The sequence below is a fragment of the Sceloporus undulatus genome, chromosome 11 (assembly GCF_019175285.1).
Source record: "Sceloporus undulatus isolate JIND9_A2432 ecotype Alabama chromosome 11, SceUnd_v1.1, whole genome shotgun sequence".
In the NCBI taxonomy this organism is placed as follows: Eukaryota; Metazoa; Chordata; class Lepidosauria; order Squamata; family Phrynosomatidae; genus Sceloporus; species Sceloporus undulatus.
The window spans coordinates 6,868,792-6,883,519 of record NC_056532.1 but is presented as its reverse complement, the minus strand read 5'-3'; the positions used below and the strand labels follow the sequence as shown (position 1 = coordinate 6,883,519).

The 14,728-nt window shown below is 50.1% G+C and overlaps 1 protein-coding gene across 1 annotated transcript in view; it reads right to left on the bottom strand.

Annotated features, from left to right (window-relative positions):
- Nucleotides 1–14,728, bottom strand: part of SPECC1 (sperm antigen with calponin homology and coiled-coil domains 1) — a 60,783-nt gene that overhangs the window by 24,312 nt on the left and 21,743 nt on the right. The window contains exons 2-5 of the mRNA XM_042442596.1: nucleotides 3,365–4,948; nucleotides 1,584–1,791; nucleotides 883–956; nucleotides 422–603 (exon numbers count right to left, since the gene is read on the bottom strand). Of these exons, the coding sequence (XP_042298530.1) occupies nucleotides 422–603; nucleotides 883–956; nucleotides 1,584–1,791; nucleotides 3,365–4,948 (2,048 nt within the window). The remainder of the gene's footprint in view (nucleotides 1–421; nucleotides 604–882; nucleotides 957–1,583; nucleotides 1,792–3,364; nucleotides 4,949–14,728) is intronic.

Sequence of the window (14,728 nt, the reverse complement as noted above, 5' to 3'; positions counted from 1 at the left end):
AGCTTGGGGAAAATTCTCTCTTGGTCTCTCTTTGGATTACACCTCCTAGAACCCTCCAGCCAGCCTTCTGGGAGCCGTAGTCCAAAAAAGGGAACGCTCCTTCCCCATGCTCTGATAATGCCTAGATGTCAAGGCGTCTACTGAGCAGACCTGAGTAATGAGGGCTGGAAAAGGAGGGCTTATCTTATTAGCATCCGGAACGACACGCGGTACAAACAGTGCGGCAAATGTGTGCATTTTGGACACGAGTGGAACAAAACCAGAGAAAGAGGACATGAGGAAAGAAGAGAGAGAGAAAGAGAGGCTGGTTGAGAGAGAGGGATATGGAGTGCATGCAAGACCAGGGAAGTGAAAAGGTCCATGTGCCTGCCACTTCTGTGCCCGACGTGGGCCTAGGGCCACAGCCCAGCCATGCACCCACCTGGTGCTGCCTCCTCGCGCTTCCTCCAGCTCCTTCTGCAGCCGGGCGCTCTTCTCTTCCTCTTCCAGGAGGCGCCGCTTCACGGCCCGCAACTCCTGCTGCGCTTCGCACTTGATGTCGTTCGCCACCACCACGGCCGTCTGCAGGTCGGCTTGGAAGCGACGCCACTCCTCCGTGTCTTCCTATATTTTCAGGTCAGGGAAGGGAGAGGGAAGGGAAGGAAGGAGCAGTGTTTGAAGGCTCGCCTTGAGGCCCTTGGACTTCACGTGGCACTTAAAAAGGTATGTTTATGGCCCTGGGCTCACAGTCCATGACCAAGGAGCAAACGGACTCTCTTTAGAGCCACAAGGAGCCGTAGTGAAGTAAGTTTCGACTGCCCTGCCCCTCTGAGACATTTAAACAAATGTTTTTAAATCCAGCATTGGACATTTTGGACATTCCCTTTCTCTCTCATCACTCACCTTAATCTGTTTATTTAAGGACTTCAGCTGCCTCTCCAAATCTGCCTTTTGATCTTCTAGTTTCAGCAGATTACCTGGGAAGAGCGAAGGCGGGAAGGTTACCTTTCGCTCGGATATAAAAGCTAGAAAGGGTACGGAGAGGAAAATACAGCAGACTGGCCAGCAGAGACTGATTCCTTGGGGATGGACGGTCTTATTTTGGTGAAGGAGAGTCACTCTCCCTATCCATCCGAAGAAAATCTCCCCTTCTTGTTGCGGATCCCATGCAGGGTTGACAAACCTAAGCGTCTTCCCCAGCTCTGCCCAGACTGGGCAATTTCATATGAAAAGTGCAAAGGTGGTGTTGCCTCCATTTTATTATCAAAGCCAAACGGGTCGACACTTCCCTGCTTCTGCCGAAAGATGGCGGACTTGCATTTCCATAGAAAGCCTGCTGGCTATTCAATGCAGAGATCCCTAATTTGGATTTGGAAATGTGTACCTTTTTTTTGGACTGTCACTCCCAGTGTCCCCAGCCAGCATGGACATGGTTCTTTTTGAGAAGGTGGGCGCAAACACCTTCAAATAAAAAAACCTGACCCAAACCAAACGGGCCCAGGATGGAATTTTGGAGATCTGAGTTCCAATTCCCACTGAATCATGAAAACATGCTTCATTTAGATTTTGTGGGTTCATTGCCACTCAGTCCCCCCCCCACTTACCCTCCAAGTCCCGAATGATCTGGTTGTCATGCAGCTTGACCGCTCGGTGTTGCTCCACCTGGTCTTCCAGCTCAAAGATGGTCTCCTTCAGGTTCCTGATCTCCGTCTCGTTCTCCGACGTTTTCTCCTGCAGTTTGAGGCCGGCGCGGTTCAGTTGCTCCGACTGCCGGTCGAAGGCCTCCTTCAGCTGCCCTCGTTCTTTCTCAACCTGAGCAGAAAGAAAGGGAGATCCAAAGCAAGAGGGAAAGAACAAGTCTGAGAGAATGGAATGCAAGCTGAATCATGGATGCCCCAAAACAGAAAAGGAGTCTGAATCTGCAATGTGGAAATAATGCAGTTTGGCACCGCATCAACAGCCATGGCACCATCCTATAGAACGCAGGATTTGTAGTTTGCTGTGGCATGGAGCTCTCTGACCGAGGAGGCTAAACATCTAACAAAACTACAAATGATAGCATTGGGTTATGGCACAGAGTTTCGTAGCATTGAGTCACGGCAATTAAAGCGGTGTCAAACTGCAGTGCAGATTCAAAAGGTATCTTCCAAAGGCAATTTCATCATTCGCACACTAGGCATTGCAGCAGGGACAGCCATGTTTAATTCTCTGGTGTTTATCAGACGAGCTCTTAAAGAGGTACTATTCCAGTGTGACTCCTCTAGCTGCTTCCTGTTGCATGCTGGGATTGGCAGTTTTAAGGAGGGGTATTTAGAATTCTCAGGCAGAGAAGTTCAGCTCCTTAAAACTGCCAATCCCAGCATGCAACAGGAGGCTGCTAGAGGAGTCACACTGGAATAGTAGCTCTTTAAGAGCATAGTGTGATAAACATCAAAGTTTCCCCACTTCTTCATATCCTTCCTGTATTCCCCTTTATGGCGGCTTGCTTCAAATTGCTACTAATTGAATTCAAAGTGCAAAAGGTGTTTGCACTGAATTAACTCAGCAAGGGGAGAAGAGTGACTTGGAGGCCTCTCATCCATAGGGTGAACAACACCAAATCCCCTATTCCTCCCCTCCACCTCCATTTGGCAGCATGGGGGGCCCTTCCCATGGGCCTCTCCCTGACTAGAGGGCCCTTTCCAAACCCAGCAAAAGCGAAGGTTAATTACAGGCTCTGGTTACAAATATAAGATCTGACAAGAACGTTCGCTCTTACAAGAAGTGTACAAACACCTGGAGTCTGTGGGAAACTGAGCCGCTAATGAACTTCATCTGCACAGGACGGAAAAGGCCCCGAAGGGTCCGATTGGGGAAGAGGAAACGCAAGGGCTGGAACCATCCAGAAAGGGACCGGAGGCGGAAAGCATCCAAACCCAAAAGACTTCAGTGGCTGTGGGTTGGGGAGAAGGAGGAAGCATAGCCCCCAATTGCCCTGATTTTGCACGGACTTCGCTCTACACCAGTGGTTCCCAAACTTTTGTCCTTCAGACATTTTGGACTTCCGCCCCCAGAATTCCCAACTGTTGACCAAGCTGGCTGGGGCTTCCAAGAGACCAAACTTTGGTCCTCCACAATACCCGGAGGACCAAAGTTTGGGAATCACTTGCTCTACCCCATGCCTTGCATTCCAGATCAGTGGCTCATGGGGTTGTCTGGATGGTTGACCTCAGCCCAGAAGAAAAGCGGAGCTGTTGTGTCGGACCAGACCAGAGGGCCAGCGTTCTGTTCATAGAGTGACCAACCCAGTAGGAAACCCACTGGTAGGAGATGAATGCAACCAACACCAGGAACAATGACAGTAAAACTGGAGGTGCCACTAATCCCTTCCTCCCCAGGCCTTTACCTTGGCTAGCTGACTTTGCACAGCCTTCACTTCGCTGTGAGCCTTCAGCAATTCCCGCTTGAGCTCTGTGCAGGCTAGCTCCAGCCGGTCCTTCTCCGCCCGAACCCCTTTCAACATCTCCTGGACATCTGAGTCACCAGCAGCATGACCCATGGCATCTAAGGCGGCCGCTTTCTGCTTCTCGCTCTCCAGCTGGGACCGAAGTGAGCCATTCTCAATCTTAAGGCCTTCCAGGGAGACCTTGCACTCCTCCAAGGTCTTGGCCAGGGTGGCGTTGCTGTGCCGCTCGGCTTCCAGGAGGATGCCCAGGCGCTCCTTCTCCTCCCGCAGGCTCCCGGCGGCCGCATGGGATTCTTGGTGTTCCCTTTCCAGACTCCTGAGGCTGCTGGTCAGTTGCTGCTGGATATTGAGCATCTTCTCCCGCTCAAAACGGGCCTTCTGCTCCAACTCGGTGCATCTCTGCTCCAGATCGTGGACCTTGACTTTGCTCTCATCGTTTTTCGGTCGCTCCTGAAGGCGAGCGGTGAGTTTCTCATTCTCTTGGCTCAGCTGCTCGGCTCTTTCCCGGTGCTGATGGAAGGAGCTCTCCAGAAGGGCCTTCTCCTCCGCCAGCTTCTCGTTCTCGGCCGTCAGCTCCTGGACCACCTGCTGCTGGTCTGAGAGCTCCTGAAGGGTGGCCTGGAGCTCCTCGGCCGTGCAGTGGTGGTTCTCCTCCATCCGCTGGATCCTCTCCGTCAGCGAGGCCACCGAGAGGTCACTGACATTGTTGGGGGAGCTCCCTGAGGTGGACCCTCGGGAAGTCTTGAATGGAGGGTCGCTGGGTGATGAGGCTGCCCGCGAGGGGACATCCATGATGTGCTCAAAGTCTGAAGCGTCAGGTGACAGGGAAGCTTTGGTCACGTCGCTGCTGGACGAGCCTGAGGTCCGGAAGGGCGGCCCATTGGGACATGGGTGATTGCTGCCAACTCCATCTGCTGAGGGTCGCACGGGGCTCCCAAAACTCGATTCCTGCGTGGTTGGAGTCGGAAGGCTGCTGTCCCCGCCACTGCTACTGAGGGTGTCCATCAATGGGGAGTTCTCCAAGTGAGCCAGTTTCTCTTTCAGCAACCGGTTCTCCTCCCCCAGGGTCAAGAGCTCCCGTTGGAACGTCCGGTTCTTCTCCCGCAGAGCCCGGATCAAGGGCTCGGCCTCGGCCGGTATCCCGCTCTGCTCTGGCGAACCCGCGAGAAGCTCCCCGTTTGCCGGCTCCTTCTCCTGCCGCCTCTTCAGCTCGTTCCGCAGCTTGGAGATCTCCGAGTCCTTTGTCTTGGCTTCGGCCAGAAGCTCCTTGACCTGGGTCTCCAGGACCGCCTTGTCCCCGGCGTCGGCCTCATTCTTGAGCTTGAGGACGGGTCGCGAGTGCTTGGTTGGCGTGGGTGCCCCGGATGATGTGGGGCTGGGCTGGGCCTTCCTAGGTCTCAGGACCGCCTTTTCCCTGGCCACGGAGGTCGGCAGCTCTCGGGGAGCCGGGATCCCGGTTCGTTTCGATGACAAGATGGAACCTTTGGAGGGAGAAAGAAAAGGAGGAGAAAGGCGAGTTAAACACTATCGGGAATATCCATCCATTCATTCATTTACCTGGACCATGGGAAAAGATCTTTCTTTAAGAATGGTGCATTAAGAATAGTACAACAGAGAGGTTCAACATCAACCTGTGGTTGACCAGAATCAAATGCAAAAACTTCCCGTGCATGTAAATGCAAAACCTCAGTTTCTCACGGAGGCTGAAGAAGTTACTTTTTTGGAACAATTATCCAGCAGCCATTCTACCCGACCAAGGAACCTTCCCACATTTGTAACTTGTGTCTCTGGGTTTCTTCTTCCCTCCTCATCCCCTTGGGAATGATCTTTAAAGCTATCGGCGGATGGTAGGTCAAGGTAAGACTGCCTCCGGAGAAGGAAGCTGTACCTAGCCATTGAGCCAACTAGCCATCCCTTCCTTGTTCTCAATTAATTGAATGCCCAACCTGACCGGTGGCTATTGCCACCTCTTGTGGCAGCCATTCACATAGCGCTTAAGTTGGCAGACGTGGAAAATGCCACTCAGGCCCTGGCACAATTGTGTATGCGTGTGTGTGGCGGTGGAGGAGGAGGCAATGACAAAGAAAAGCCGAAAAGAAAGGCATGCCTCTCTCCCCCATCACAACACAGAAGAGGGTTGTGAGGAAAAGGATCTTTTGCATCCAGGAAAACACAGTGCGGTGTTGTGCTACAAACATCCTCGAAAGGTCTTAAGACAAAGAGTGTAGTGTGTGGGGTTTTTCTCTCTCCCTCTGGTTGTTGTTGGTGGAAGATAGCATGCCTTCTCTCTGGACAAGCCTCAAAGCAGCCCACGCACACAGAAACACACAAAACAGACACAAACCCTGGGGTGCAGCTGGCGAAACTGGGAAGCCGAGTCCAGAGGCGTTAAGTTTTTCCACTCCCCAACGCTTCTTCCCAGTCCAGCGCTGCCAAAAAATCATGGGATCGTTCAACAGGTGAATAAGAATAGAGGAGAGGAATCGAACAGCACAGACTAACAGATACCTATTTAAGCATGAGCTTTCTTGGATAGACTGAGAAACCGGGACGTTTTCAAGCGGAGGAGAAAGCGGGACGGCAGAGGATTCATCTGCCAAATGGGGAAAGCTGGAGGGCATGCAATAGCCGTCCCATGTGCAATTGCAAATACTGGGATATATTCTTTGGAAAGAATTAGCAAGGGACGGAAAGCCCCCAGTTCCACATTTTCTACCGCGAGAGGCTGCGTTTGATCCGAGGCGCTGAGACGTGGCGGCATTTCGCCTGTAAAACCAGCGCACAACCGCACACAGGCACATGCCAGGTCCCAAGAAGGACGCAGAAATGCATTGTTTCCTGGAGCGCAACCCTGAAACCAGCATGCTCAGAGCATGCTCGGGGCAAAGGCAAACCTTTCCAGTTTAAGGGCGTTGTTGAGCTTCCAAAACAAAAGCTGCGTTTCAGGGGACCGTTCCCTTCCCGATGACCTTCAGAGATGGAGCAAACAGCCTCCTCCGTCCCTGTTGCTCATGGAAAGAGTGGCAGATGCGGCGGAATGCGTGGCCAAGCCGTGACCTGCACTCGCTGCAAAGGGCCGGCAACTGTGAGCAAAGTTTTTCCTTCCCTCTCCCACCTATCCACCCCCCCAAAATGCTTTTTGGGTTGTGTGTGTGTGTTGTTTCTAAGGTCCCAGGTGTTTGGAGAAAACCCAGCTTTCTCGGAAGCGAAACCCTGGGACTGAAAAATAAAACATAACCAAACAGATAGCCAAAAAGAAGACTTGAAGGCGGCACACGACGACAGCAAACAATGCAATAAAGCTTGGGCTCGGAAGCACTTTTCAAGGCAAGAAGAGATGCTTTTGAAATGGGACCCTGTCCCCCCGCGATACCAACTTGTTGTAGTGTGTGCTATGTTAGTAACTTGTTACTTCTCTGCCCCGGAGTGAAATCTCATGCCGTCTGTTCGAGGAAGTCTTGCCTTTTTACGGAGGGTTTCTGGAAGTCTCTATGGAGCCGAGCCGAATGACTAATTTATTGAGGGCTGACAGCCGAACAAAAGATGCTATGCATTCGCAGAACCCCCTGCAAACCCTTTGGAACGGCAGAGTCTGAATGATGGATGGGTTTTGCATTTCTTCCCTACCCCCCGCTGGCGCCCGGGGATGATGGGTCTCTTGAGCAGGCCAGGAAGGGAACCGAGGAAGAAAAGAGACTGAGAAGGGAAACAAAGGGAAGGAAGGAAGGAGGAGTGGGGGAATGAAAGAAGAAGCCAGAGAAGAGGTAATAGGACTTAGCAAAGGCACTTTATTGGGTTCTTTAGCACCACACCGTTATACATTTGGATCCCACTTTAATGGCCATAAGTCCATCCTGGTTTCTCTCTCTACTTTCCCACTTCGCCCTCACTTTGCTACAATCTGAGTTCCACATGCAAAACTGTCGCCTGTCGACTTATGGGGACCCCATTGGTTTTGTAGGGTTTTCCTAAGCCAGGAATCCTCAGCGGTGGTTTTGCAAGTGCCTTCCTCCGAAACAGATCCTGGAGTGCCTGGGCTTCATTGACGGACCTGCAGGGCTTGGGGCAGAATCTGATCCCAGAATCCGTTTGAAAACGCAATGCCTGGGAGTGCATCTCCGTTGGGGCATCCCCATATAAGAAAATAATAAAGAATGGGTGCCACTTCTCTACCACGCAGGGTCATATTTCCTAATAGCGCCGGCACCATCTTTCGAAGAATTGTGCCGCCAGGTGTCCCCCGGACTTTGCACAAGACGGACTCACAAACACACGCCAGCTGCCCCGGTTGCCCCGGAGCGAGTCTTGTTTGCAGAAGGATTAGTCACAGGGGCAACACCCGAGTCGGGCGGCTAATCTTTCCGCCTTGGGCCTACCTTTCTCTCCTGGCAGGTACAGAAAAACAGCTCAAAGGCCGGGAGAGCCTTCCTTTTTGGATTGCAGCTCCCATCGTCCCCAGACCACCTTCACCCTAAAAATTTCTTTTGCACACATACTCATCCTACTTCAGTCCTCTCTGGCTGACTTATGGTGGCCCTGTGAATTTTATTGGGGTTTCTTAGGCAAGTGGACCGAAGTCAGTACTTTCATTTGGGACTTAGGTAGATCATGCCCAACTTCCCGGTTGTCTAGCTTTTGTGCCGTGAATTTTAACCGTCCCTCCTTGCCGTTTTGAAAACTTGGCAATGCCACACAACAACGTCCTTCTAAATGCATCCGAGGAAGCAGACTGAAGTCTATGAAAGCCGATGCTGCCAACTTCTTTCTTTCAGCGGGTCTCAAAGGTGCTACAAACAAGATCTCTCTGCATACTGATCCTACAGACTAACCCGGCTATATCTTTGAATCCTAACACTGCCCTTGGTTTGCCTGCATCCGTTTTGGAGATGCACCCAAAACAAGGCCTTGCTCTGAGCGGCAACAGGGAAGCGCCTATAAAAGAGGGTGCCATTATAGCAAGAGCAGCTTCACTTATATCTTTATTGATATATTATATAATTATTGATATATTATCATTTTCCTGAAAATCCACTGGGTGACTTTGGGCATGCCACACTCTCTCAGCCTCATAGGAGGGCAATGGCAAACCCGCTCTGAAGAAACGAGCCAAGAAAACCCTGCGACAGGTTCGCCTTAGGATTGCCCTAAGTTGGAAACAATTTGTGGGCACACAACAAACACGCACGCCATCGGAAAGGACGTTTTTCCAGGGATGTAAAGAGCAAAGTGTGCCTTGGGCTTTAATTTCAGAGAAAGGGGGAAGCCTATTTCAATGCCGACGAACGTTGCCCTCTCCGTCCCAGGCGACCTTCAAAGGGGGTCTTTTGCGTCCGTCCGTCAAGTGGAAAGATCCAATCAGGCGCTGCCAAAAAGTGGCGTTTTCCTCCCTCCGCTTCCCTATTCATCAATATTCATTAATGACCTTAATGCAAAGTTTGGCCGGAAGGGACTCACTGGGAACAAGGAATCGATACTGGTGTTCCTCTGGGCTAGGACAACGAAGGAACAAGCTTGCATATATAAATGGAAAGGGCGAGAGTCAACATGGTGTTTGAGTGCCAGACAAGGATGCCGAGAGACCAGGGTCCGAATCCGAGTTGGGGGTCCCAACTTTGGGATTCTGTGAGCCCCGGTGCCATTGCTTATTCAGGAGCTCCTTGCCGACGGGTGCATAGATAATCATTAATCTCCCGGCACAAAAGGAACCCGCCTTCTCAACAGCCAGGAAGAAACTTTGCCTCCAACCAAGCGGGGCTAATGCTTTTCTTTCCCATGGCGAAACAAACCCTGGGCAATGCCAACACAGGGCCTTAGGTTCCCGGAAAGGGTGCCAGCCACGCCGGGGTTGCAAAGAAAGCATGGAGTTGGGATGTTCACAGTGTGACTTTAAAGACAATTGCGACGTCTATGGATTTGAATTTTAAAACAAGATTAAGTTTAAAGTCTTGCTTTACAAAAGCCTTTTTAAATGAATTAAATATCTATACATGGCAAGCACAAATGCCTAGACAAGTGTTTTCTCTAGGAACCTCTGGGTTCTCCAGCACATCTCTATGGAAAACCTGGGGCTCTCACTCTGCGTTGGTGAATTTTTCACTAGGATCTCCTTGGCGGGCCAGATCTCAGCAAGGCTTTCTGTTTGCGGGGCTCCTTGGAAATCCCCGTTCTGATCCAGCACTTTTATTCAGCTGTTGAGATGATGTATGGGTCTGCCAACATTGCAAACCAAACAGACTCGGCTGTTTGAAAAACCTATGGGAGAGTCAATTGAATAAACACCTCGTCCGGTGTCTCTTTGTGTCCACCGCAAGGCCTCCACCGTCTTCCCCAGGTTTCATTGTGTGTGTCTTGTGTGCCTTCAAGGTGTCTCCGACTTAGGCTGACCCTAAGGCAAACCTATCGCCGGGTTTTCTTGGCCAGATTGGTCCAGAGGAGGTTTGCCAATGCCTTCAACCGAGGCGGAGAGAATGTGACTTATTGCCCAAGGTGGCCGAACCAGGTCTCCAGAGTCGTAGCCCAACACTCAAACCACTAGGCCACACTTTCGTTTTATAGTGTTCTGTTATGCCCCAAGACAAGCAATCAGGAATGTCTTTTCGGTTTGTTTTATGCATTTGTGGTTTCGCTTTAGTTTTTAAATCCATCCGGTTCAGAAGAATGCCTTTCCCTCCGCTTCATCCTATTTCTTTGAAGTTCCTCCCAACGATGCTATCCGTCCCTTTTAACTTTTGCCTACAGTGAAGGTTTGGGGCCTCGTAGATAAAAGCCGGGCGAATTATGGGCGATCCTTATCTGCTGGGGGATTGCTGTCACTCCCATGAAGTTTCACTGGATGGTGAAGTCGGAGTCGCTCTCTCGCTCATGCGCACACAAGCCCCGTGGGCTACCAAAACCACCCTCCGGGCCACATTCCTTCCCTGGGTGGATAATTCACCTTTTTTTATGGCACCCTCCCTAAAGGAAGAATCTCTTACCTGTGCCTTGGCCCTCGCCTGGGTCTCACCAAGAAAGGTGATGCAATGGGGCTCCTGCGTGTCTATGCGCCTTTGCGCAGATCCACACACGTAGCCATGTTGGCCGTACAGCAAGGTACTGACTCATCCAAAATCCACTGAACACAAACAAAATCCACCAAATGCATCTGAGGAAGTAAGAGTTACGTCTACGAAAGCTCCTGCTGCCAACTTCTTTCTTGCTCAGTTGGTCTCAAAGGTGCTGCAACATCCCTCTATGTATTGGCTATATCTTTGAACGCTACCCCAAAAACAGTGAGACCTTCATTGGGCCAACCAAAATGCACATTGGCTTCGAAAGCTTGCCCCGTCTCATAATGTGCATTTTGGTTGGCGCCATAAAGGTACCACTGTTTAGTGGATTTGGGATGATGCAGTATGTGCCTTCAAGTCAACTGGCGACTTAAGCGTTTCGGAGGGTTTTCTTAGGCAAGGAATGCTCCAAGGTGGTTTTGCCAGCTCCTTCCCCTGAAATATCACCTACAGCGGCATATGTTGGCAGTCTTTGCCGTTGGTATTCGTTGGCAGCCTTTGCCATTGCTTCCTTTGAAATATTTCCTGCAGCGCCTGGTGGTATTCATTAGTGGCCTCCCCTCCAAGGACTAAGCAGGGCTTGACCCTGCTAAGCTTCCAAGATCAGCGGGATCTGGCATCTTTGGGGCATTTAGTTGTGTACCTTTGAGTTGCCTGTCCATTTATGGTGACCCCAATGAATTTTGGAGGGTTCTCTATGGCAAGGAACACTCCAAGGTGGTTTTGCCAGCTCTTTCCTCTTACCGCTTGTGGCACCTGGGATGCACTGGCAGTCTTTGCAATTGTTTCCTTTGAAATATTGGTGGCCTCCTCTCCAAGGACGAACCAGGACTGACTCTGCTTAGTTTCCAAGATGAATCCGGTGCCTTTGAGATATTTAGGACCAGTCATTCCCAAACAGGTGCCCTATCCAACTGGGAGTCTGGGCGCTGAAGTTCAAAACGTCCGGAGGACCAAAGTTTGGGAACCACTGGACCAGACACATAAGATGCGTCAGCAGCCATTTGCAGGTTCGCAATTTGCCTTTGCAAACCTCCTCTGAACAAATCATGCCAAGAAAGGTTCACCTTAGGTCTGCCATAAGTCAGAAATGACTTGAAGGCACACAACAACAACAACCACAACACTTTCCATAGGAGACAAAACCAGCAGCGGGGGACACACACAGAGAGATAGAGAAATCCCAAATATGGGTTCTCCATCTCTTCCCACACAAAATAAGCCTCAACGCAACCTTGTCCCCCAACTCGGCCCCTCTCCCAATGGGCTACAACTCCTACCATGGCAGGGGAGCATGGGAGTTATAGTCCAACCCATCAGAAGAGTGGCTGAGTTGCAGGGAGGGAAGGTTGGCCACAACAACACCGCCTTGCCAAGCCACCTTGGAATGGAAAACAACAATTATTATTATTATCATTATCATTATTATTTCGTCCTGGCATGCATTTCTCCTCCTCCTCCAAGTCATAACCTTGCAAATTCCATTTGCAACCCTCCTTTCTTTGCAATCTCTTCTAGATAAGGCCGGAACAATAGAGCCACTCTGGGAATGAAAGGTCTCCCTTTTAAAAAACCAGGGAACGGAGTCTTTTTGTCTTTCTGATCTCCTTGTCCCTGTGTCAGAGATAGGAGGTTTTAGTTGGGCTTTGCCACAAAATGTTGCAGCGCAGAAGGGAAACGCGGAGCTCCCCGAGGTTTGCCAACCAGCCTCTTTTCCAAGATACGCAACTTCATATATTGTTTCCAGCACTTTCGTCCTGCCCTTTATCACAGGAGGATCTCGGGGTGTTGTTTTCCCCAAACAGGATAATAATAACACCTTCCTAAAAGAATAAATTGCAACCATCAATTGCAACGCAAAGACCTGTTCCTCCTTTTGCCCGTGGATCCGAAATTTGCGCTTCCCAGGACCTGGTGTGTGGTTTTGGCAAACAGCGCAACCGACCGAAAACATCCCCACATTAAATACGTATATAATTTGAACATGGTTTTAAAAACACGCTCAACATCAAAACCACTTTGAAAAGCAAAGGTTCAAACCGCTTAAGAAACCAGAACTGGAAACCACAGACATGTCGACTTGGACTACATTGGTCTCAATCCTCAAATGGTTTTAAGATAGAGAAAAGATAGATTTTGGTCGAACATTAGAAGGAGTTACTTAATGGTAAGAGCGGTTCAGCAACAGATCTGAATGCAGTCAGCCCTCCATATCCACAGACTCTGCACCCACAGATTCAACCATCCACAGCTTGAATATGAATATATATATATATATATATATATATATATATATATATATATATAATAAGAATCTCTCAAAGCAAACCTTGATTTTGCTGTTTTAAATGAGGGACGCCATTCTTGTATACCAGTCGTCCCCAAACTGTGCCCTATAAGAGACTTGGGACTTCGGTTTCCAGAAGCCACAGCTATGTTGGCCAACAGTCTGGGATTCTGGGAGCTGGAGTACAAACCCCTTAAAGAGCACAGTCCAAGGACCACTGTACTACACCATGAGTATCCATGGATTTTGGTATCCACGAGAGTCATTCCTGAAACCCCAACGTTTACGAAGGGCTCAGTGTAATGTAAAGGGAATAGCATTGGATTATGGCTTTGGAGAGCTGGGGTTGAATCCCTGTCTGGCCAGGAAACCTACCCTGGGGCAAGTCACAAGCTCTCAGCCTCAAGAGGATAGCAACAGCAAGCCCACTCTGAACAAATCTTGCCAATAAAACCCCATGATAGGGTCCTCCTTAGGGTCACCGAAGTCAGAGACGACTTGAAGGCACACAACGACAACGTAAGACGCTTGAGTGACCATTGCTCAATGGAACTGACCCTTGAAATCAGAACTTTACCTAGAACTGTGAGGATTAGGATCTTAGGTTGGCGGAGTTTCTGCTGGTCATGTAAGGGAGCGCTCAGACCCAATTCCTGGCATCTCTGGGTAAAAGGATTTCGAAGGAAAGGATGGGAAAGACCCTTCCTCTCTGCAAGGCACCCTGGAGATGGCATGGGGCTGAGAGGTGCCCACCCCTCGGGTTCATGGTCTGAATTTTTGGGGGATGAGTGAAGCGGCAGGGCCACGCAGGCCCTATTAACATCGCCTTAGATGGGTGGGTTACTCACCCCTTGGACGGCTTGCCAGCTTCCTTTGTGCATCTAGGAATAGAAAGGAATCTATTCCGGGCCTTTGCCAGATAAGACTGAGTTGGCAAGTTTGGACTTAGCTCTTTCTTCCTCTGTGAGATTATGTATCCCTGTTGTTATTGTTGTTTTTCCCAACGGGGTCGAGAGACCCCTTTGTCCCACTATATACTTACAACAACCACGCAAGGTAGGTCAGGCTGAAAGAAAGAGACTCGCCCGAGACGGGTTTAAAACCTGGAAGACATTTTAAGAGATACAGTCCAAAACAGACACTCTTTTCACTACCTGAGACTTTTGCAGAGCGAGACAACACTGATCGCCCAGTACAGCGTTGGTTTTTAAACCCAGTCTGGAACTGGTTTTAGCCTTGTAGGTTTCTCTGCGAGACAGGAGATAAAACCACACTTGCCTATTTTGCATCGCTGCGCCAAGGACAGCCGAGACACAAAAATGCCTTTTGCGGTGGAAGGGAAACAGCTCTGTGCATGCTCAGGGGCATGCTCGAGATTGACTCATGTGGCCTGATGCCCAGTTTCAGCGCTGAGATGCAAGTTTTGGGGGCAGTGAAGTCATCTCCCGTCGCGTTAGGCCTGTTACCTCCAGCCAGCCTTTCTATTCCTCCCTTCCAGACAAGACGGTTCCTGACTCACGCAACCTCAAGAGACCAGGTTCGGTGCTCACATCCTGCCATAAAAGAATGCATAGACATTGGGTTTGTTGGGTTCATACTTGGAAAATCCCCTCCAAATGGACAAAGGGGGGATTCTGGGAGTTGTGATTCCCCCAAACCTATGATTCTATGAGCAATTTCAGTGTCTGGTTGCAACCCCAGCTGACACGAACCAACAAATAAAGGTGATTTTTTGCTGGAAGTAATTTTAGGCCCCAAAAAAGAAAAAAGGATCCACCCAACAGCTGGAGAGGAAACTAGCAAAGGAAGCTGCCGGCAGAAAACGTATGCATACCGATTGGGCAACCTAAATAACCATCTCGCCCAAATTCCACCGACCGGCAAAACCCGTCGCAGGTATTTTTCCGAGGGTGGATGGGGCGGCTGAGAGACAAGATACCTGATGCGATAGTCTCTTTTTAGGACATCCCT